Here is a 24,699-nt window from a genome sequence, read left to right as displayed (position 1 = left end):
GAGTGACTATGCACTGTGACTGTGTTAAGTTATTGCATTGCACAATAAGTTAAATTGACTGGTAGGGTATTTCAACTGTAGAGGTCAAAGGAAAATACCATTTGGAGTCTGGAATTTTGGGCCATCTGTGGTTGTTAATTAGTGGGGATTTTGGATTATCCTGCTAACTAATTTTAAACCTAGGGGTTTCATCAATGGGTTTAAAGTATCTCGGTAAGAGTATCAGTGAGAGTTGGGTGTTGGGAGCAGGTGTTGTTACTTGTGATTTCTTATATAAACACGAACAAGCTACAGTATTAAGTTCTGGTTCCAGCACTGCTGCCTCCTCCCTCTGCGATATGTCCATATTATGCCTATTACTCATCAGATTGTAAAACAAGAATAGGTCGCTCTTTGTTCTGTGCTAAGTCCCGGAGCAGGTTATATCAAAGGCCTGATTTGGATTCAGATCTGATTATTTAAGTAAAAGGCCAGGGGTAAATATTCTTACTCCTCATATAAATACAGACTGTTAATGGCTTCTTGAAGTGTCAGTTAATTGTAACTGCTTGCACAATTTCTTTCTACCTACAGGGGAAGATGATCCGCCTGCTCTCCCAACAAAGTCAACTGTATCTGGACTGTGTAAGATGGAAGCAGACAGACATGTACCTGGTGCAGTAACCCTATAACATTATGTACCATGGGGGATGCATTGCCACTTTACCTCTTCAATTTTACATCCACGAATGAACCATGCATTGGCAACTATTCAACCACATCGTGATCTTAATGTACAAAAAAGATGAGTCCTCTGTACATTTAACTCACTATACTGTTTTTAAAAAAATCTTACTGATTTGCATTGGAGAAATATTGATTAAATGCACCATCCTTTCAGACTGAGTAGGATTAAAGTTTGACTACAGAATTTAAAATATCATTGTGTTGTCTCAAATGTGCTTTTAAATGCATAATTGATATTTAGTTCTGTATATTGATTTGGGCCATCACTTATCTTAATATAGTGATCACTGTGATCAATGGAGAACCATATGTTTAACTGAAGGTTTTCATTTGCCGCTATTTAAACCTGTTTCGCAAGATTAATTATGTGTCAACTTAGGGAATAAAACAATGGCAAGTTTTATAAAATATCATTGATCTGATAATGCCCATAAGGTGGAGGCTATATTTAACAGCTAGGTTAAGATCAGCATTGGACAAATACCTATTTATAGATAAGGTATGTTGCAGATAATTGCACTACTATGCTTGCTGGGGAGGTGTAATTGAAATTTTATTTGGAACAATAATTTAAAACAAAAACTGCCTTCAATTGATCTTCTGCTCAAATCTATATTCTGATTTGACATTAAGATTTAATACATTTTGAACTTCATCCAGTTTTACAATGTTTGATGTGGTTTATGGCTAAACAATGAAGTTTAGATTTTAACAAATGTTTATTGTAGAATTTTAAGTTGAATGATTGTAAATAGTTTTCAGATGTGTAATGTATTAACTTCCAAATCTAATTAAAGGGGCAGTTCTTTGTATGTGGATGTTAACCATTCAAAAATTTGTTAGAATGACTCCAACTGCAACACTATTCTGCTGTTGTCTCCAAGTACAGTCCGCTTCCCATTTTAAATCCACTTTTCTGTGCACCAGGAGGTGGAAATGGTAGCTTCAATGGCATTAATACTGAAGGACTTGGAGTTTACTAATGAATCAGGGAGGGGGGGAAATTCCCTTCTGTAATAATGAAAGTGCACATTTTCATTTTGAACCCCCACATTTGAAAAAGGGGGAATTCTGTACCAGATTTATCCCGTAACAAAAATAGCTTTTTTTTTCTGTTTGCCTTGAATATTTGTTTTCCACAGGAAGTTATATTTTGTAATTTCCCCCAATTCAACCAATTTCCCCCTGGGATCAATAAAGTATGACTATAATTGATATGTTCATTAACAAATGAAATTCATTATGATTTATTCTAAATTACCATCTCTAGTTGTGGCAATCATTGTGACCACAATGTTATCTGGATAATGCAATTTACATTTTGTAAGAATCACTACTTACAGTATTTGGAGATGCACTGTATTTTACTTAAAGAGATGCCTCTCTTAATAGTTAATGGTATCAGTTTTGTGCAGTCTTTTTGCCTTTTTTGTCCATAACCTGAAACCTGGGGTACATTTGTGTGGATACTGGGTACCTATTCCAGTCGAAGCTAACCCACATGGGCTCTTCCAGCAGTTACCACTACAAAGACACAAAGTGGTTACAAGAGTTGAGTGTTTCTTTAGTCTCCAAGGCCCAAGTCTTGTCCATCAAGCCGCTTAATACAAACTGGAGAGCAGACCTAGTCCTAAATACAGAGACTCCTTGAGATATTGCAATGCCTTGTTTATTAGAGAAATGACATAACACTATTTAAATACATTTTCAGCTAGTGACATTTTTGAGGACCAAAGTTTATTTTAGTGTAGGTCTGCAGTGAATGTAGAAGAAACTTGTAGGAGCTGAGATTTTTTTCCTCTTGATTATGTTGACATTCTGAGGGATGGGTTCACTACTATATTAGACAAAGTGCCTGAGACATCAATACGGTGAAGTATCCTGTAGTGTTAAACATCATTTTGTTTTGTAGGAATTATGAACACTGCATTGTCATTGATTCTATAAGCTAATAAGCCAAAAGTCTTGCTTTGTTAATTTCCATATGGCATTACTTAATATGCCCTCGTACTTAGTTTTGCAGACCATCTTTGTGATGTAATTTTGGTTATTATAAAAAACCTTGTAGAGTGCCTTTATAAACTTATAATTACCTGATGCATTTTGTATTTTAAGAGCTATAAATTAAGGTGAGTGAGAGAATTCTCTTCCTTTTGTCTTTTTTTGTACTGAAATCTTAAAAATAAAAAAGTAAAAACACAAGATCATGTTTCCTAATAATCATTCTTTCATTGGCCATTTTTGTAATCTGTTAGTTTCTGAATGCAGAATAACCGACTCAGCTGTTACTTCAATATGAATTTTATATTGTAAATGACAGATTTTTAGTATTCGTTAAATCTCATCGTGTTGTATACTGCCAGAACTGGCATAAGTTTCATACCAAAGTGCTAGAATAGTTTTGACGTTAGCCCTACAAGATTATAAGTAACTTTGTTTCTAGACCATTCCTAAATGTTCATTTAACGTGCTTATAGCTTGTATTTTAGTTTCCTTGCATTTATTTGTGGAGGGGAAAACGTAATTGGTAAATGTAATTGACTGCCTGGCCTGGTGATATCTAGCGAACCAGTCAAGGTTTCTGTGTGTGTTTTAAAGGTACTTTACTTGGAGTCACATTCTGGTATTATGGGCACATTTGATCAAATTTACTGCGTGGGCTGGGTGAGGTCAGTTTCTTTTTATCTAGGGCATTAGTTTAAGGTTAGGAATGCAATAAAACATAATTTCTTCCTGTTTACTGCAACTTCAGTTGTAGATCACAAATAACATTGGCAATGGATGTAGACAATATCCGATAATCACAGCTCTATGCCATTGGAAGTGACTAACTGACAAATAGGAGAAGGAGAGTCTGTGAGGGTAAGAATGGGATGATTTTGGCAGATGAAAGCTTGGCTGAGAAACTGGTGCAGGGGGCAGGGTTTCAGATTTCTGGATCATTGGGATCTCTTCTGGGGAAGGTATGACTCGTGCAAAAGAGATATTAGACTGCTGAAAAATTATGCCAGAGGGGTAGTAATGGGGGACAAGGAAATGGCACATGAACTAAGTAAGTGTTTTGTATCAGTCTTCATTATGGAAGAAACTTGGAGTGTCAGAAGTTCAAGAATGTCGGGGGACAGAATTGAGTTATTACTAAGGGGAAGGTTTGAAGGTAGATAAGTCACCTGGACCAGATAGTGTACACCCACAGTGTTGGCATGGTTCCAGAGGACTGTAAAATTGCAAATGTCACTCCACTCTTCAAAAAGGGAGGGAGGCAGAAGAAAATAAACTTAAGGCAGTTAGTTTGGACTCAGTGGTTGGGAAAATGTTAAGGAGTTGATTGCTAAGGAGTACTTGGAGGCACGTGATAAAATAGGCCAAAGTCAGCAGGATTTCCTTAAGGGAAGATCTTGCCGACATATCTGTTAGAATTCTTTGAGGAAATAACAATAAGGATAGACAAAGGAGTATTGGTGGATGTTGTGTACTTTGATTTTCAGAAGGCCTTTGACAGTTGCAGTAAAATTGACACATTTCACTATTCGATTCAACAGTATGTTTCAGCTCTAGCAGTGGAGTGTATGAATACAATCCAGATCGCCTTAATAGATATTTCACAAAGAAAATTTATTGTGCCTTTACCCTTCATTTAATCAAGAGTGGATGACAAATCACAGTTACTAATCTGTACCAACAAGGACAATGAAAGCTAGATGGATTACATCTATTCAAATTGAATTCAAATATTCGAATTGTAGAAAAGCAGCCTGGCTAAAGGGCAACAATAGATTAGAACATAGCTCATTTAAAAATAAATGTTGATAATAAAAGCAAGAATGGAGCCAATTTGACAGTTTATACCAATTGGAGCTACTTGCATTGCGGTAGCACATCCTGGGGCATTCCGGCGTTTGGAGTTCAATCCTGGTGCAGCCTGTAAGGATTATATATTTCTCCCTGTGAACTGTGTGGGTTGCCTCTGAGAGCTGCAGTTTCTTCCCACAGTCCAACAATATGCCAGTTAGCAGATTAATTGGTTGTTGCAAATTGTTCTGTGATGAGGCTAGTTTTAAATGGGCGGTGCAGCCCATTTTGCTGGAAGGGCCTGTTCTGGACCGTATTTCTAAATAAATAAACTTGCTAGCTCATTTAAAATGTCATCTGGTGTTGAGAAGAACCACAAAGGGAAGCAGAGAAAATGTATGAACAAAAATAAAAATCCACCTACTGTGAAAAATTGTTTTTTTTTGTGAAATTAACATGTTTCAAAACACTTTCAGCCACATGAATGGTTCCTCTTTCCTGGCTAGTTGTGTCAGGAAGTTCCTGATTACAGGTAGCTGTACGACTCATTGATTGGTTTCCTAACTAGCAGCCAAGTGTGAGACTATAAAAAAAATGGAACCTTTCCTCATTTGTGAATCGTAGCTAAAAAAGAAATTAACCTATAATTTTCACAGGTATCATCTGTACATCTCCTTTACTGAATTTCCAGCCAAATGCAAAGATATTGCTTTCTGGCCAATATTTTACTTTCCGCCCTCTCCCAATTGAAATACTTGAAACAGCAAAAAGGTCTGGGGATAATTGTCGGCATCAAAACTAGGATTCCTACCTGGCTGCCCTGCTCTATATATTAAAAAAATATCTGTCAGTGGAGAACTGGATGGACTTTATAGTAGTGTCAGCAAAAAATACAGAAATTTAAATCATTCTCAAAAACTCCACAAATGGAAAATTATATAATACACTTTTGAATGGTCCTGGGGTAAACAAGAATTTTCTCTCTCAACCCCAGAATAAATGAATTATTCCTCAGTCAAGCCCACGAATAAAAATTGCAAGTACACCAATCTCAAGCTCACCAGAGTCTTCAAGGAACTAGTCGTTCTTGCCCAGATGGGATCATGAACCAGGGCTAAGAAGGTACATTTTTTTTTACAGCTTCCTCTAAGGTCAAAGAGGAACAGAATGAAGCCTTGGCCCTCTGCTCTAGAATTCTTAGTTCCCTATCAACAAACAGACTCTCATCCTCCTGGCCTTATCTCTTAGTGCAAGGGGTTGATTCTTCTGGTTTCAGATGATTTTTACTGCTGGGCTGCTACTTCCTGTCAACTACCCAGAGCTATGGTCAGGAAACTGGCAAGGAGAACACAGTCTCTGCCCTGCTCTTCAGATTCACCAGGTCTGTTTGCTGATAAAACTGATCAGGCAAACCCTTTGACAGTTTTGGATGCATTGGTCCTATTGACTGGAGCATGTGATACTTGTTCCTTTGCATAAAGAGTTCTTTTAATTCAATTTATTAATATAATGTACTAAATTTGAATGTCAGAATTTTTCACATTACAAACTAACATACTTCACTAACACGCAGACTGTGAACCAAATAACTGAAGCAGCCAAGTTATACAGAATATATTTGTTTATGTGTCCAGCGGCAGTTCTTCAAAATTAACATCTCTACTTCCGCAAGTGCTTTTACCACTGTGGACATTTTCAGCTCTTACAACTCGAGTATCTTACTGCTGTTTATAATAGCATCGCAAACAAACAAAAAATGCCCAGAGAGTGTCCTGTAGCTGTGTAATCCACAATGAGGTAATTGAAAAATGTATCACACACCCAATGTACTGGAACAGCAAGACAGAACAAGACAAGTCCAAAGCTCTGGGGATTCTGTAGAAAGCAGTGCATGAGTGAGTAACTTTACTGGCAGGGTAGGCGAATTAGTGTCAGCATCCTGTCTCAGGCCAACACCCACCACACTGAGGCCCTAATTACACACCATTTATTGGCTCTGATATGAATCAATATGGTTTACATTCCACATTACTGATAATCTGCTCCGAGCTTCATTGTCTCCTCTGCATTCAGTGCTACGATGCTGTGGCCCTTCTTGAAAAGCAGAACATTTTTGTTCGGTCTAAAAGCGTGAACCTATGCTTTCAGATGCTTGTCACTTTAATTCTCCATCCCAGTCCCACTTTACAGTGCTTTATTAAGTTTGCAAGATCACCAATTTTAACCCATCCCCAGATTCAGAAATTCCTATGTTTCAAGGCTCGGTTGAGGACTGTCTGTATTTAATATTACCTAGTACGGATTATTGCAGATAATCCCGCAGTACAGGGTCTTCCAGGCAGTCCTGGGTGATTGAAAAGGTAATTAGTATGAGTAGCGGTAATGATATTAAAGTGACAACGCTAGTCTCGACCAAGAAGAAGGCGATTGGCTAATTGCCCTGCAAATCAAACCATACCGCACTGAAAGTGACAGATAATTTTATGCAAGTAATTTGCATAATATTCAACTCCCCTCCACTCAGTGCATCTTTCTGGATAAATTACTTTATTGCCCGACGTGGGTGTTTCACTTCTATCACGGGTACCGTTTTCCCGGTCTTGCTGGTTTTGCGGGGAACTTGCTTGTGTTTGCTGCACAGTTCCGGATCGTGGTGGGATCAGGTTGTGTTGGGAATATGAATGAAGATCGGCGGTGGGCGGGGAGACGGGGCGTCGGACCAATACCGAGGCGCGGGCTCGCCGCAGCCTCGGGAAAGAGGAAAGTTGGCGAAAACACGGCGCCGCGGTCTCGTCGGAAGTTTGCGCGTGCTAGCGGCCGGAGTGCGGCGAAAGCAGAGTCGGTGTCGCTGAAGCCCCCGGGGATTATCGGAGTTGCCGACGGACCCGCTCTACGACCCACCACATGCAAACTGTAAACTCGAAGCATGCCATTGCCAGGTAGTTCTCTTGATCTTCGTGTCATGTATTAGACGGCAGCTCAGTGACTCTACCTGTCAGGGCGGAGTGCGGCCATCCCGCAGTGAGGCTGTGGGATTTCGGGTGATGACGGGAGGGCTGCTCCAACCCAGTGATCAGCTGCACTCCGCCTGTATCATAAGACCCGCCCGGACTGGGGAATGGCATCATGCGGACACTGGCTGGGGTTTAACTATTAGTCACTGGTAGTTGAAATTTAGTCGTTTGGCCGATTCCATCAGGAACAGATTTATGTTCCATGTAACTGCATCGTTTTAAACTGGAAAATTCAATATCGGAAATAGTTTACTCGAGTTTGTTTCTACAGACCCTAGAGTGTTGCTTTTCGTTTATATTTCATGTACTTTGTGCCGTACCGAAACACATGGTTACCCCGCCTCTCTCCGTTAAAGGGACCGCGTCTTGTGTTAAGCATCAAGGACGCCCGCGGTTTGGCGTGACCGACTCTGGCTTGCTTTCACACCTGACTAGAGTCGAAATGCAAAGGTCACAGAAAGGGTAGAATTGGTGACGCTTTAACTGGGAGACGCCAAAAGCAATGTTTGTTAAGATATCTGGAGGGCAAGAGGAAGTGAATACTGCTTATTGAGGAAGACCAATATATTAAAGTTAACAAATTTCACTTCACATGCCGGTGATAATAAGCCTGATTCTGATCCTTCTAAAATTAACTTGTATTAATCATAACGAGATAAAAGGGCGTCCAAAAATCTAACTCGCACTCGCTATGACACTTTGCCTAAGGTCGCAATACTGTGATGGGACGGCTACTACAAACTGAGGACGAAGCTTTAGCTAGTATGGCTTCCTTTCTATTATGCATTCTGTCAAGAGTAAAAATTGATTTGCTTCCACATGGCTGTGGGTTGTGAAGTTTTTGATACAACCTGTACAGGATCTTCATTCACTGTCCGGGGTGGGGGAGAGGCGAGTCTGAGGGGACGGTCACACGGTGGATTTGACTTGGCTCCTGTTTTGACTTGGCCTCTGGTGGAAGAGACTCCGTTCAGTACCGCCTTGGATGTACCTTCCCTATTGTCAGTGGTCATGGGCTGGGGATTCCCACGAATTGGTTGGGAAGGTTAATTTTTTTTCCCAATGTAGCTGTGAAACTGCTCTTGAAATATTTTCCCCAGTCCTCCCGGAAAGTTTTTTTTTTGCTGTGATGTAGTTCCGAGTAAAATGCTAGGCTTGGAGCCTGGTACTAGGCACACGAATGATGTAGGTCCACTCATTGCAGATTATAATGAAATCTCGGTGTTGGCCTGTTGCTGGAAATCCAAGCAACACGTACAAAATGCGGGAGCAACTCTGGAGACCCGGCAGCATCTATGGAAAAGAGTAAATTTAAGATAAGTAGTGCGAAAATAGAAATTTAAAAATAAAAGTAGTGAGGTAGTGTAAATGAGCCCAATGTCCATTCAGAAATTGGACGTCAATGGGGAAGAAGCTGTTCCTAACTCGCTGAGTGTGTACCTCCTTCCTGATAGTAAAAATGGGAAGAGGGCATGTCCTGGGTGGTGGGGGTCCTTAATAATGGATCTTACTGAGGCACCGCTCCTTGAGGATGTCTTGGATACGAAGGAGGCCGGTACCCATGATGATTTTACAACTCTGCAGCTTACTTCCATCCTGTGCTGTAGCCTGCACAGAAGCCTGAAGCCACACACTCAGCGCTTCAGGAACAGCTTCTTTCCATCTGCCATCCAAATTTTAAATGGACATTGAACCATGAACACAACCTCACTACATTTTTTTTTTGCACTACTGTACTTATTTTAACTTAACTATTTAATAGACTGACCTGGCTGGTGGCGTAGTGGCATCAGTGCCGGACTTCGGGATGGAAGGTCCCGAGTTCGAATTCAGCCGGCTCCCCTGCACGCTTTCCATCCGCTGGTGATCTCTTTGGAAACCACTGCTGTAACTTGCCTCGTATGCGGTTCCCCACTACTTCAGAGAGGCGTGGAGGGAAATCGTCCACTAACCGGAGAAACTCTGGATGCGACATACCTTTCCTTTTCATTTAATAGATGTACTTCCTGTAATTTGGATTTTTTCCTCTATTTATTTATCATGTAGTTCTTTGTACTGCTGCCACAAAGATAACAACTTCCACAGACATAGGCTTGTGATATTAAATTTGATTTTGATACTGATTCTGTGGACAGTACTGTGACTAAAGGTCACATTCCCAGAAGTGATGACAGCGCACTTGCAGTGGCAACACAGTGGTGACCAGATGCTGCAGATAGTGGAGTAAGTGTTTTCACTGGTATAGATTCAATAATATTATAGTCAACGTCATAAAAATAGATATTGTCAAGTTAGAAGGAATATGGGTTGGTAGCTCTTTGGGCTCAGAATGGTGTGAGTTTGAAGGATGTAAAATATTTAAGTAGCACCATTTTAAAGAAGAACTGGAGCCTACTTCATAGTGAGTAATTATAACCATATTACATAAACATGGTGCTGCTCCCTACAACATTGACTGTTCTTCATGTGGCTGTAACATGCTTTGTGATGGCCTGTAACCACAAATGACACTATGTAAAGACCAGTTTCTTCTCCTTCATCTGCTCATGGTGCAAAATTGTACTTCTCAGAAAAGATGATTATTAGAACAAATTGTAAGTTTCTACTAAGAATCTTCCATTTAAAAATCCAAGGCACTTCTAAAATGAACCTGTGTTTAGTCAATTGATCTTACTAAATGGACAAATGTAGTATTGAATGTAAAATTTAATTGTTTATTAGATTGCTAGTGCCAGGTTGAAAGAATACTTTAAAAAATTGGTTTGAATGTAAAGGAAATTGAAGAGTAATGTCAATCACCAATTGCAAAATGCTGCAAACGTTGGAACCCCAATCTAAAATTAGGACATACTGCAAACAATTAAGGCAGGTACCACATGTATAGAGAGGCTTAATCTTTCTGAATATTGATCTTTAGTCAGAACAAATCACCGGACCATATTGCCTTATTTTTTCCAAAACTGTGAATGGATTGAAATTAATAATTTCTACCTGGTATTGGATTGTAACTTTTTTATATATTCTGATCAGAATCGGGTTTAATATCACCAGCATATGTCATGAAATTTGTTAACTTTGCAGCAGCAGTACAATCCAATACATGCTAATATAAGGAAAAAGCTGTGAATTACAGTAAATATATATAAAATAGTTAAATTAAATAAGTAGTGCAAAAACAGAAATTTAAAAAAAGCCATGAGGTAGTATTGAAGGATGGCCAAGTGGTTAAGGCGTCGGTCTAGTGATCTGAAGGTCGTTAGTTCGAGCCTCAACTGAGGCAGTGTATTGTGTCCTTGAGCAAGGCACTTAACCACACATTGCTGTGTGACGACACCGGTGCCAAGCTGTATTGGCCCGTGTGCCCTTCCCTTGGACAACATCGGTGGCGTGGAGAGGGAAGACGCAGCATGGGCAACTGCCAGTCTTCCATACAACCTTGCTCAGTCCTGCGCCCTGGAAACCTTCCAAGGCGCAAATCCATGGTCTCATGAGACTAACGAATGCCTATAAATATCCATTCAGAAATCGGATGGCAGAGGGGAAGAAGTTGTTTCTGAATTGTTGAATGTGTTCCTTTAGCTTTTGTACCTCCTTCCTGATGGTAACAATGAGAAGAGGGCATGTCCTGGGTGGTGAGGTCCTCAATGATGGAACTTTTTGAGGTGCCACTCCTTGAAGATGTCTTGGATACTAGGGAGTTGGGTACCCATGATAAAGCTGACTAATTTTACAACTCTGCCACTTACTTCGACCCTGTGCAGTAGCCACTGCCATTCCCCCCCTCCAATCAGATGGTGATGCAGTCAGTCAGAATGCTCTTCATGGAACGTCTATAGAAATTTGTGAGTGTTTAGGTAGCATACCAAATCTCCTTAAACTCCGAATGAAATATGGCAGCAGTCTTGCCTTCTTTATAAGTGCTTTGTTATGTTGGGACCAGGTTAGGTCCACGGAGATATTAACGCCCAGAAACTTGAAATTGCTCTTCCTCTCTACTTCTGACCCCTCTATGAGGACTGGTGTGTGTTCCCTCGTCTTACCCTTTCTGAAATCCACAGTCAGGTCTTTGGTTTTACTGGCATTGAGTACAAGGTTGTTGCTGTGACACAACTCAACTAGCTGGTATATCTCGCTCCTGTACACTCTCTTGTCACCATCTGAGATTCTGCCAACATTGGTTGTATCATCAGCAAATCTATAGGTGGCATTTGGGCTGTGCCTAGTCACACAGTCATGGGTGTAGAGAGAGTAGAGCAGTGGGCTAAGCCCACATCCTGAGGTGCACCAGTGTTGGTTGTCAGCGAGGTGGAGATGTTATTTCCAATCCACACAGATTGTGGTCTTTCAGTTAGGAAGTCAAGGATCGAGGTGCAGAGATCCAGGTTCTGTAGCTTTTCGATCAGGACTGTAGGAATGATTGTGTTAAGCACTGAGCTGTAGTCAATAAACAGCATCCTGACATTGTATTGTCCAGGTGATCCAGGGGAGACAATGTGATTGTGTCCTCTGTAGACCTATTGTGGCAGTAGGCCAATTGTAGTGGGCCCAGGTCTTTGCTCAGGCAGGAGCTGATTCTAGCCATGACCAACCTCTCAAAGCACTTCATCACTGTAGACGAACATGCTACTGGATGATAGTTGATAAGGCAGCTGACACTGCTCTTCTTGGGCACTGGTATCATTGTCGCCCTTTTGAAATAGGTGGGAACTTCCAACGGTAGCAAAGTCTCAGTGACTCAGTGGCAGCATGGTAGCATAGTGGTTAGCACGATGCTTTACAGTACCAGCGACACAGGTTCAATTCCCGCCACTGCCCATAAGGAGTTTGTACATTCTCCCCGTGACCGCATGGGTTTCCTCCCACAACCCAAAGACGTGCTAGTTGGGAGGTTAATTGGTCATTGTAAATTGTCCCGTGAATAGGCTAGGGTTAAATTGGAGGATTGCTGGGCGGCACAGCTCAAAGTGCAAGATGGGCCTATTCCGTGCTGTATCTCAATAAATAAATAAAAGAGATGTGCTGGTTATTATGTCTGGTTTGAGGCAAAGCTGATATGTTGATCTTGGCAAAATTCAATGGTGTAATAAATTCTGGCCAAGAACTTGCAAGAATACAATAGCTAGGCATAAAATTTAATTTCCTTGTGTTGGCAGGGAAATCCTTGCAGAAGCTGCCAACTTTATATTTTTGGAATATTTTTGAAGGTTTCATCAGTTTTGATTACTGGAATATATCTGTACTGGGACTATTGAAACTATATTATTTTAATTGCAATGAACAGCCAAGGACTTGTTTGGGTTGCGTGGCACAGTAGGTGGTGTCATTGACCCGAGAAAATCTGCAAATGCTGGAGATCCAAAGCAACATACGCAAGATGCTGGAGGAACTCAGCAGGCCAGGCAGCATCTATGGAAAAGAGTAAACAGTCAATGTTTCAGGCCGAGACTCTTGTTCAGGATGGGAAGGAAGGGGAGAAGTCGAGTCTATCATTGCCTCAGTTTCAACCACCTGTGTTTGACTCTGATCTCTGGTGCTGTCTCTATGTGTAGTCTTCTCTGTTTCTGCATTTTCGGGAAAAAAAACATATTGAATACTAAATTAAGGGGCAACTTCCTATAGTTAATTATATAGATGAGTGGCAAGAGACTCCATAAATAATTAATTGACCATGGAAAAAGAAGTGGCTTGGTGGGATTTCTATGAGAACTAGCTTTGGCTTGGTAAGCCAAATGGCATGCTACATTGTAAGAAGGTGTGAGGAAAATTGCCTTGTGCTTAACCTGTAAAATGTCATCATCGAATAGATGAATAATTTGCTTTTATCTCGGTTGCGTGAAAGAAAATACTTTCTCAGTATTCAACACTCAGATTTCCTCCTTGATAAGCTGGAAAAATAGTTCTGCTATGTAGTCAAGGAAGGAGAGAGAGTTCTAGGTGAAGTGAAAGGATTATAGGGACTGAGCAGCACGAAGAACTGCTTTAGATAATAATTTGTAGCTGTGTGTTTAGTAGAGGACAGACTCCAATGGTAAGGAACTACAGAAATGGATGTTGTAAATGGGAATTTTATCAGCAGGAAGAATATGGAAGAATAGTTGAAGGATAGAATCGAACCTTTGAAGCATGCCTGCTTTTGCAGATCATCATTATAAACCAATTTCCACCTGCTCTGCTCAGAAATATCTGATAATGCTCCGGCGATTTGTTCCGAGGACCTTTTCCATTAAGATTGTCACATCAGAATTAGGTTTATTATCACTGTCATACTTCATGAAATTTGTTGTTTTGCGGCAGCAATACATTTAAAAGCTGATATGTTACAATAAGAACATTTTTAAAAAGTGCAAACAAGTGAGGCAGTGATCATGGTTCTGTGGTCCATTCAGAAATCTGGCGGAGGGCAAAAAGCTGTTCCTAAAATGTTGAGTGTGTGTTTGAGTCTGGCTTCTTCCTCTGTTCTGGAAGAGCAAATTTCTGCTCCCCCAGCCCCCAGGGGTTCTCCTATTTCCACTTGCATCCTTCTGACTTGATCTTTTGTTTATATATTTACTGGGATGTAGCGTGAAACAGGCCCTTCCAGCCCTTTGAGCCGCGCCACCCAGCAACCCCCAGATTTCATCCTGGGACAATTTACAATAACCAATTAACCTACCAGCTGGTACCCAGAGGAAACCCACGCGGTCACGGGGAGAGCGTACAAACTCCTTACAGGCAGCACCAGGAATTGACTCCAGGTCGCCTGTATTGTGCTAACCACTACGCTACAGTGCCACCCCTGTCCAGTAGATCCACCTGGGCTTCTTCAGATCTAGACTGCTTACCAGCTGCTTTCCCTCCGAACTCGTCCGTATTAACTGATAACTTGTTTCTCCTCGTATACGGCTCTCCTTTACCTCAAGTCTATTGATGTTGCCCAGCTTTAAAATAAAACCTTGAGTTCTTTGCCTTGCCAATGAATGCTCAATCTGCAATCTTTCTTTGAACGTGTTGTGGCCTCCCAAGTTCATGGCCTGTCTTACCCAGAGCTTCATATTTCAATTCCTCTAATCGGGTCTCCCCCGCCTGCTAGATCCTGATTAAAGTTAAAGTTGGCCTCTCCCTCCAGGTCTGCCTTAACCGCTCTGCAGCCCGTAATGGTATTGCCCAAGCACTTCTCACCATCTTCCATCTGGATGGACTTGGCATACCTGGCTCCAGACATATCTATGCATCTCTAATCAGAAGTGCCTGTGGATTATGCCTCCCACCTCTGCAGTTATATTTTGGGGAGGAATGGGTGGGGGGAGAAGCTGGAATTCCTTGTAGTCGAATTCTATACTTGAAATGAAAAGTGTAATTTTACATAAGGAACAATGCCTTATAAGTACCTGCACTCTGTTACATTTTGTCTCCTTTGTTGCTATATGGTTGAGAAGCCAGTTGTGGTCAATCCTTACTACACTGGCATTTAGGGCAGCAGTCTCTGTGTGCCCTTGGCCAATTTTGATCTTGGTCTAGGCAATGTTCAGGGCTTCCTTCATCATGGCAGTAGCCGCCTTTCAGTTTTCACTATTGTCAGCCATCTCAGTCCCGGATGGAAACTCGGGGTACCGTCGCACATAGATATAGGAGCATTCTTCACTGCTGTTTCCGTAACAGTTTTTGTTTGAACATAGAACATAGAATAGTACCGCACAGTACACGCCCTTCAGCCCACAATGCTGTGCCCACCCTTAAACCCTGCCTCCCATATAACCCCCCACATTAAATTCCTCCATACACCTGTCTAGTAGTCTCTTAAATTTCACTAGTGTATCTGCCTCCATCGCTGACTCAGGCAGTGCATTCCACGCACCAACCACTCTCTGAGTAAAAAACCTTCCGCTAATATCCCCCTTGAACTTCCCACCCCTCACCTTAAAGCCATGTTCTCTTGTATTGAGCAGTGGTGCCCTGGGGAAGAGGCACTGGCTGTCCGCTCTATCTATTCCTCTTAATATCTTATATACCTCTATCATGTGTCCTCTCATCCTCCTTCTCTCCAAAGAGTAAAGTCCTAGCTCCCTTAATCTCTGATCATAATTCATACTCTCTAAACCAGGCAGCATCCAGGTAAATCTCCTCTGTACCCTTTCCAATGCTTCCACATCCTTCCTACAGTGAGGTGACCAGAACTGGACACAGTGCTCCAAGTGTGGCCTAACCAGAGTTTTGACCAGTCAGGGTTGTTGGCCCTGAGCTGAGCCCCCGAATCTGAAGGACCAGTGGACCACGCTTTGTCTGGCCTCTACCCTTTGACCTGTTTGGCATGGGTGACCTTACCAAGAGCCAAAGCAGAAAGCCCTGACTCCAGCCAACATAGTTCTCTGTGTCATTGAGGCACACAAGCCTCCAGACCATGACGAGGTTGTACATCAACGGCTTGCATTTTCTTTTTACACTCACAGGACAAGTTACTCAATCAGAAATCAGAAACGTTTAAGTTTGAGTTTAAGTTTTATTTGTTATTCAACCATATACATATATACAGCAAAGGAAACTGTTCTTCTGGGGCCAAGGTGCAAAACAGAGTACATTCGGTCACACACAGCACATTTGGTTGTGATAGCACAAGAAGTCACAAACAATATTGGCATAAGTCCCTGGATGGCATGTCCTGAGGATTGAATGTGCATGTGACATTGTCTTGGAGCACATTTCTGTAAGAACAAGCGCGGAGCAGTTCCTCATCTCGCACTGGGTCAGTCCCAGACGAAGGCAGTCCAGTCTGTCTTCCAGGGAGTGAACGCTGGAGAATAGCACTGACAGGGGAGTCGGTCCCCAACCCAGTATGGATTCCAGCATGCCCACTGTGCCTCTGTTCTTTCCCCACACCACCTCTGGCACCTTCTCCTCTGGGCGGCTATAACAGGTGACGCTGCAGCTTGAGGGCGCTGGTCTATGCAGCTTTCCTTCCGTCGGACTTCCCAATGAAACAGACCTGCGGTGTTTTGTGTTGCTGATCTCATACAGGGTCTTGCAATCACAAGAAAAAACATTGAAGACAAACAATTGCCACGTTTGTTGGACCTGGAGAGGCCGCTGCAATCGAGTGCGCCGCCGTCTTGTTGCGATTAATATCTGATGATTGATCCCAAAATTGCCTCATTCTCATTCAATTTGTATGAGCTGCCTGACACTAGCCTACTTGTGTGTGCTTAAGGTTTGAACCAGTTTTGTTTGGTCTTGTTCCCGAGCTTGTAAAGGATGTGGAGAGGGATTTATTGTCTTTGTGCTTGGTTTCAGCTGCATGTCTCTGTACAAGAGTACTTGTAGTTGAGTTAATTTCCTATGCTGTGTTTGTCTACTCTTTCCTGGGAGAAGACGTGTGCACAGCAGTCATGCATTGGAGTTTATGATGTTAATTATTATGACACACTCTAAGTCAGATGTTCAGTGCTCAGAGGCAAAATAATAAGTTACAGATTTTGTCTGAACTTATGAAGTTCGCTTTTTCTTATTTAGGCTATGATTACTGACAGTCTCAGAAAATGAACTCTTGCAATATAAGGATAATCTTGGCATTAAGGCTTCTGGTGAAACATGTATAAACACTCAAAACTACTTTTTTTAAAAAAGTTGTGATGAAATAAATTTATTGCTTCCAAATGTGGAAATAAATGGAAATTTTGTGTTAAAAGCTTCTTGAATATATTCAATTTCGACTACAACCTTGTGCTTGAAGATTTATATTAGTATTTTGGTCAAAATGGAATGGATAATTCTAGCACAGATAACAGTGGAATACTTACAGGTAGAATTTAATGTTTATATCTTGATTTTTTAAAAAAATGCAGTCTGGTTTTAGAGATGAAGGATTTGGTTCTGATTCCATTCTCCATAAATTAGATAAATTCTGTTTAATATACCTGTATCAAAACAAAAAATGTAGCAGTTTTTTTTCCTTTTGTGGATCTGAGTAAATGTTGTCAAATGCAACCAATGAAGTTCCCTCACTGTTTCAAACAGTTTATGTACAGTGGAGCGCAGTTTATAGTTGTTTTGCTTGTCCGTGGGTGGGAAGTGTATGATTAATCCCAGAGTTGAGAAGGGCGAAGCTAACAGACATGGGAACAAGTGGGGTGGTAAAAATAACACAACACTGGGAGAACTCAGTGGATCAATTAGCATCTGTGGAAGCAAAACACATTAAGTTGACATTTCGGCTTGAGAGCCTGTATCTGACAGAGAGGGAACAAGAAATATTGCTGATACATAGCAGTACAAATAGTGGGGGTAGGGGAAAGGTTGGAAAAGGAGCAGTGTGGGAAAGTAGATGGCAGATGCAGGGTGGAACCAGATGGAAAAATGGAACCAGGTGCGGCAGGTACAAACACAAGGAGAAGAAAACTTGCTGGAGATGAGTGTGAGATGGGGAAGAGCAGCAAAGGTGTAAATATTTGCACCAATCAGTTGTAAGCTATCTCAGCAGAATATGAAAAGTCCTTCATTGAATCTCTGCTTTCTACAGATCAAAGGGTAGCTATGGGTACTTGTATGGCCCTTAGCTGTAAATGTCATTCATTGGCCACATGGGACAATCCTTGATCTAATCCTATAGCTCCCACTGTTGCATTGACAAATGCATCAATGCTACCTCCTGCACTAGCGTAGAACTCGCCAGTTTGCTGCCAACTTTCAGCTGGCTCTGAAATGAACTTGGACCATCTTTGTCACGTTTCCTTTTCTGGATCTTTCTGCGTCTCCATTCCAGGAGATGGACTTGCCCCTGGCATTCCCTATAAACCCGCAGCTTCCTCGACTATACCTCCTCCCATTCTGCCTCCTGTAATGATGCCATTGTGAGTGAGCATCACCTAATGACAATGCTATTCCCTTAGGTTAGTCCCTAAGGTGACTGCTTTTTCTCTATCTGCTATTTCATCAGAGCTGGTTGGGTGGAAGATAATTTTCTCTGTTTCCTGTAAAACAGGAATAGGATACAGCAGAAAATCTCAGCAAATATAACTGTATTAAAGCAATACCATGGATACTGAAAGTCTGAAATAAATCAGTAAATAATGAAAATGCTAACCTAGCCAGGCAGCATCTAAGGAAAGAGGAGCATAGTTGACATTGCAACAGGGAGAGTTTACAAGTCTAACACTATTTAAGAATTAAAGGCATCACACTCAACGATTCAGGAATGGCTTCTTCCCCTCTGCCATACATTTATACACACACACTTATTGTAATTCACAGTTTATTTTTCTCTATTATTATATATTATATTGTATTGTGGCTGCAAGGACAACAAATTTCACGAATCATTAAACCTGATTCTGATCCTGAACCAGGAGAAATCGCAGGAAAAGATAAAAGCTATTTTCTGTGATGGGTGGAGGGGGAGAACTGGAGTAATTAAAGATAAAAGGACTGCTTTCAAGAGATCTGCAACTCTCAAGATAGAGCGAGGCTAATTATTGGCATTGGGGTGATTGGAGATCTCACAGGTGTGCGATGTGAACGCTTCAGTCTTATTCCCCTCTCTGCAGATTTCATGGCTTTGCCTGCAAGATTTAGTACACAACCTGCATGTTTCAATGTACTAATGAATTGTTTATCCTAACGTATGCCTGGGAAGAAGTTGCTGCTTGGATAAGCTAGGGGTGGGCATCAGCTCTTGTCAGAATGGAATCCATAAACTGGGAGGAGACAGATTTCAGAGAAAATGATTAAGGAGAGAAAACTAATGGAAGAGACTTTGAATTTAACGATCGGCTTGCTTAATGAGTTAAATTGCATTTGTAAATTCTCAGTGGAATGACATCACATCTGTGATTCAGCCTAATTGTGTTTACCACATTGGCACGTTAAAAAGGTGCAGCTGTTGTTAGAAAGAAGGAGCATTTCTGAAATAGCAATGAGAAGGCACTCTTTGAGAAAGTTTTAAATTTCTGATCATATTTTGCTTCTATATTGATTGAATCGGCATTCGTAAATGACAAACTAGTATTACTGTTTTGGCAGATTAGGTACAGTATCATCAACTAACCTTTTTTGTTGAACTTAATGTGAACTTAATGTGTGGGTGTGTGGCCAAGTGGTTAAGGCGTCAGTCTAGTGATCTGAAGGTCGCTAGTTGGAGCCTCAGCTGAGGCGGCGTGTTGTGTCCTTGAGCAAGGCACTTAACCACACATTGCTCTGTGACGACACCGGTGCCAAGCTGTATCGGCCCTAGTGCCCTTCCCTTGGACAACATCGGTGGCGTGGAGAGGGGAGACTTGCAGCATAGGCAACTGCCGGTCTTCCATACAACCTTGCCCAGGCCGGCGCCCTGGAAACCTTCCAAGGCACAAATCCATGGTCTCAGGAGACTAATGGATGCCTATAAATAAAAATATGATTTGATTAAAGGTCATTGAGTTTTTTGAAGCTGCTAAACTTAGCCTTACCAATAGCAATTTCTGTTCAAGATGCTGAACCAATGCTCTGCTGTCATTCTATTGGTTGTAAGGATGCTGGCAGAAAGTGCAAATGGATTTATTTATATAACAATAAAGGTGCTCTCTACACAGCCTTTTTAAGCCAGGCCAATAATGGTTCCAGAACATAAAAAGCAGAAGGTAGTCATTCAGCCTGCTGTGACATTCAGTATAGTTGTGGATGATCTTTTGCCTCAAAACCCCTGTACTAACTCTATCTACCTTGGTTCCTTATATCTGAAAGTCTCTTGTGGTCTATCTTGCACAACCTCAATAACTCAGTCCCCAGTCTCCTTCTGGGTTGATAAATCAAGATTCCTTACAATCTGGGTGAAGAAATTTCTTATTTCTATGGTCATGTCATTACTTTGAGTTTGTAATTCCTGGGTCTAGACATTCAGCTGTGAGAAATAAGGCCTTAAAACATAGCAGAATCAGGCCATTTAGCCCATCGAGTCTGCTCTGACAATCTATCATGGGTGATTTACTATACCTCTCAACCTCATTCTCCTGCCTTCTCCCCGTAACCTTTGACACTCTTACTAATCAAGAACCTATCAATCTATGCTTTAAATAAATCCAATGACTTGGCCTCCACAGCTATTTGTAGCAAAGAATTGCACAGATTCACCATTCTCTGGCAAAAAAAAGTGCTCCTCATCTCCGTTCTAAAGGGGCATCCTTGTAATCTGAGGTGGTGTCCTCTGGTTCTAGATTCCCCCACTTTCGGAAACATCCTCTCCATGTCCACTCTATCTAGGCCTTTCAATATTCTACAGGTTTAAATGAGGTGCCCCTCATGCTTCTAAACTCCAGCATGTACAGGCCCAGAGCCATCAAATGCTCTTCGTACATTAATCTGTACATTCCTAGAATCATTCTCATGAACCTTTTCTGGATCCTCTCCAACACCAGCACAGGTCTAGGTCCTTCTGCATACTCCCTGCTTCCTCAACACTACCCACTCTACCTATTCTTGTATCATCTGCAAACTTGACCACAAACTTGACATACAATGTGAAAAGAAGTAGTCCAACACAGATCCTTGCAGATCACCACTTGTCACTGGCAGCCAACCAGAGAAAGCCCCCGTTATTCTCATTCCTTGCATCCTGCCTGTCACCCAATCTTCTCTCCAGGCTGGTATCATTCCTGTAATGCCATGAGCTCATATCTTTTTTAGGAGCCTCAGTTGGACACTTTGTTAAAGGTCTTTTGAAAATCCATGTACACAACATCCACTGACTCTCCTTTGAGGAAATAACAGGCAGGTTAGACAAAGAATTCTAACAGATTTGTCAGACAAGATTTCCACTTCAGGAAACCCTGACTTTGGCTTATTTTATAATCTGCCTCCAAATAGCGCAAGACCTCATCCTTAATAATGGACTCCAACATCTTTTATCCACTGAAGACAGGCTAATTGGCTTATAATTTTCTGTCTATTGCTTCCCTCCCTTCTTAAGGAGTGGGGTGACATTTGCAATTTTTGAGTTCTCTAGATTCATTCCAGAATCTACTGATTCTTGAAAGGTCATTACTAATGCCTCACAAGTGTGTTTGAGTTGTTGAAGGAGGCAGGGAGAGAAAACAGAAGGAACATCTGTAATAGGGTGCAGATCAAAGCCGACAAGGTGATGGTTTAAAACCAGGGGTTCCAATAAAACAATACAGAAAAAGAATTGAAATATAACAAATTAAATTTGAGAAGTGGTAGTCACATCAATAAGGAGAAAGTTGGGGTCCAGGGAGTCAAGAAGGCAATTTACTTGATATTGTTAAACTCAACATCATTTTCCAGAATTTATGGGTCAAATTGAGAGATGTAGTGCACTTTCTCAAGCTGGAAGCATCGTAGGAGGTTAAAATCAGGGGCCAGGAGGGGAGTGGGGTGAAGAATTCAAGTGGTAGGCATATAAAAGCTTAGGTTTGCCCTTCTGTTCTGAAAGGAGATGAACTGCAAGGTGGTTGCCAGATCTGTTCTTGATATCTCCAATGTAAAGGAAGACCTGGTGAGCACTGAACACCATACATTAAATGGGAAAATTGGGTAACTCACTTGCTGCTTCGCGTGGAAGGCTCTTTGAGTTCTGATGTGGAAAAGGCAGAGATAAAAAGGAGTGCTGGCTGCTGGTGTGAATGTGGTTGGCAGATGGCTTGTTTCAATGATGTGTAATTCATTGGTGGGTGTTACACCTTCAGTGGTTGAATGGGTAAATGCCGAAGAGGGGGTTTTTTGGTCAAGGTGAGCATGCAAACCAGAGAATTGAAGAATGATGCCTTTGGAATGCTCAAAGGTGAGGGGAGAAGCTCTGGTGGTGAAATTTTGTTGGAGATGGTGAATTTTATGAGGAATGATCTGTTATATGTGGTAGGGTGGGAGGTGAGGACAAGGAAAATCATGTTGTTCTGGGTGGACAGACTGAGTGAGTGCAGAGGTATAGGAAAATAGTCATGAGAGAAGTATGGTAGAGAAATTGGCATGGTTAAAGAAAGAGGAAATAATTTCTAAGGTATTGTGTGGAATGAATCAGAGCATGTACAACAGATGGAGAAATTGGGTGATTGGAATAGACAACCATTCAGGAAGTAGAGTCAATGGATATAGCTGTAGAAACCTGTCAGCTTTGATTACTAACCCAGACCCTGAAAATGAAATAGAGACATTAAGAAAAGGAAGGTTAATGTCTGTTATGAATCACTTGAAAGTGAGAGCAGAGTAGAAACTGGCAGCATGAGAGAGAACAGTTTTGAGATCAGCATAAGCACAAGAGGTAGGACAAAAGCAATCATCAATGTAGTGGAAAAAGAGTTGAGGACGAGGGTTTGAATAGAACTTAAAGGATATCTACATAATCAAAACAAAGTAGCATCTAGTGAGTCTCCATAGGTGCTGTGTTTGATATAGAGACGGTGAACGGAGTTGAAGAATGAGTCAATGAATGATATAGATCAGCCAGGTAAAAGATGATGGTGGTGGAAGGAACTGGTTGAGTCTCTGTTCAAGGAACAAGTGAAGGCCCCACGACCATATTGGTGTACAGAGGGATTGGATTGGCATAGGACATTAATGTTGTCAAGGGTGAATGTCAGAATGGCTGGACATGGAGAGAAAACATAGCCATAATATAAAGAAAAAAGCACTGTGGGTCAACAATATACTTAACAAGACTTTCCTGCTTATGGATCTTAATCAGGTGAAAAAAATGGGCTGTGTGGACTGTCAGGATTTGTGAAATTTCCATGTATTGTGATATGGATTGGAGCGGAAGGTGTTAGAAATGAGAAGAAGGGAAACGGAAGAGTATGTAATATTTAATTCCATAATACCAGGGGAAAAAAACTTGCATGTTGTATCACTTCTGCTTGAAGCAGTTGGTCACAGTGAATATCCCTAAATAAATATCAATCTGCAAAACAAAGTCTTTCTCTAAGTAACGTAGTTGGTGTCTGAAATATTCTCAGTGGCCACTTTATTGGTTACCTCCTATACCTAATAAAGTGGCCACTGAGTGTACATTCATGGTCTACTGCTATGGCACATCCACTTCAAGGTTCAACGTGTTGTGTGTTTAGAGACACTCTTCTGCACACCACTGTTGTAATGTGTGGTTATTTGAGTTACTATCCCCTTCCTGTCAGCTTGAACCAGTCCGGTTAGTCTCCTCTGACCTCTCTCATTAACAAGTCTTTTTTGCCCATAGAGCTACCGCTCACTGGATGTTCTTTTTCAATTGCACCATTCTCTGTAAACTCTAGAGACTGTTGTGCATGAAATTCCCAGGAGATCAGCGGTTTTTAAGATACTCAAACCACCCCATCTGGTACCAACAGTTATTCCACAGTCAAAGTCACTTGGATCACATTTTAGATTATGAAGACACGTAGTCCTCTTTTATTGTCATTTAGTAATGCATACATTAAGAAATGATACATTATTTCCTCCAGTGTGATATCACAAAACACAGGACAGACCAAGACTGAAAAAACTGACAAAACCACATAATTATCACATAGTTACAAACAGTGCAACAATACCATAACTTGATGAAGAAGTCCATGAGCACAGTAAAGTTCAAAGTTTCTCAAATGTCCCACATCTCACGCAGACGGGAAGAAAAACTCTCCCTGCCATGCTGACCACAATCTGACTCCGAGTCATCCAAAAACTTCGAGCTCTGATCAGCTCTCCGACACCGAGTACTGAGCACCATCTCTGTCCGAACGATTCGACCTCCTTCTCGGTCACCAAAAGCAGGCAGGGCCGGGGATTTTGAGGCCTAACCTCCAAAAGATTCCCGACCACACAGTAACGACAGCAGCGAACGGACGTTTCAGAAATTTCTCCAGATGTTCCTCTGTGCTTTCACGTCCATTCTTCATCAAATCAGAATTGTCCACGGCCCCTATTTAACAGATACGATATCATTTTTCACCGGAGGGCTGCACACACGCAGATGCGCTGCCATCTTCTCCTCCCGCCTCTTTCCCCATTCTAACATTTGGTCTGAGCAACAACTGAACCTCTTGACCATATCTATATGCTTTATGCGTTGAGTTGCTGCCACATCATTGGCTGATTAGATATATGCATTAACCGGCGTTAAAATAGCTGCTGAGAGTATTTTTATTGATTCATTGAGGAAGATTTAAGTTATGGTCAAAGAAGACAATTGGTGTTGATTAACTTTACTATTAAGATCACAGCCAAGAATGTTGGGATA

The 24,699-nt window shown here is 41.4% G+C and overlaps 2 protein-coding genes across 4 annotated transcripts in view; both read left to right on the top strand.

The window, feature by feature from the left end:
- Positions 1-2,841, top strand: part of il17rd (interleukin 17 receptor D) — a 90,049-nt gene extending 87,208 nt beyond the window's left edge. For both annotated transcript variants that reach the window (XM_072280417.1, XM_072280416.1), the window contains one exon: positions 574-2,841. In XM_072280417.1, coding sequence (XP_072136518.1) covers positions 574-671 — 98 coding nt within the window. In that variant the 3' untranslated portion in view covers positions 672-2,841. The remainder of the gene's footprint in view (positions 1-573) is intronic.
- A 4,367-nt stretch (positions 2,842-7,208) lies between these two features.
- The window catches only part of arhgef3 (Rho guanine nucleotide exchange factor (GEF) 3), a 263,389-nt gene continuing 245,898 nt past the window's right edge, over positions 7,209-24,699 (top strand). Inside the window, exon 1 of one of the 2 annotated variants that reach the window (XM_072280419.1) lies at positions 7,209-7,457. In XM_072280419.1, the coding sequence (XP_072136520.1) occupies positions 7,423-7,457 (35 nt within the window). In that variant the 5' untranslated portion in view covers positions 7,209-7,422. The remainder of the gene's footprint in view (positions 7,458-24,699) is intronic. The other variant, XM_072280420.1, reaches the window with a different exon arrangement.

The sequence above is a fragment of the Mobula birostris genome, chromosome 16 (genome assembly GCF_030028105.1).
Source record: "Mobula birostris isolate sMobBir1 chromosome 16, sMobBir1.hap1, whole genome shotgun sequence".
Lineage (NCBI taxonomy): Eukaryota > Metazoa > Chordata > Chondrichthyes > Myliobatiformes > Myliobatidae > Mobula > Mobula birostris.
Note: the sequence above shows the minus strand (reverse complement) of the source record. Positions and strands in the feature narration are given on the sequence as shown.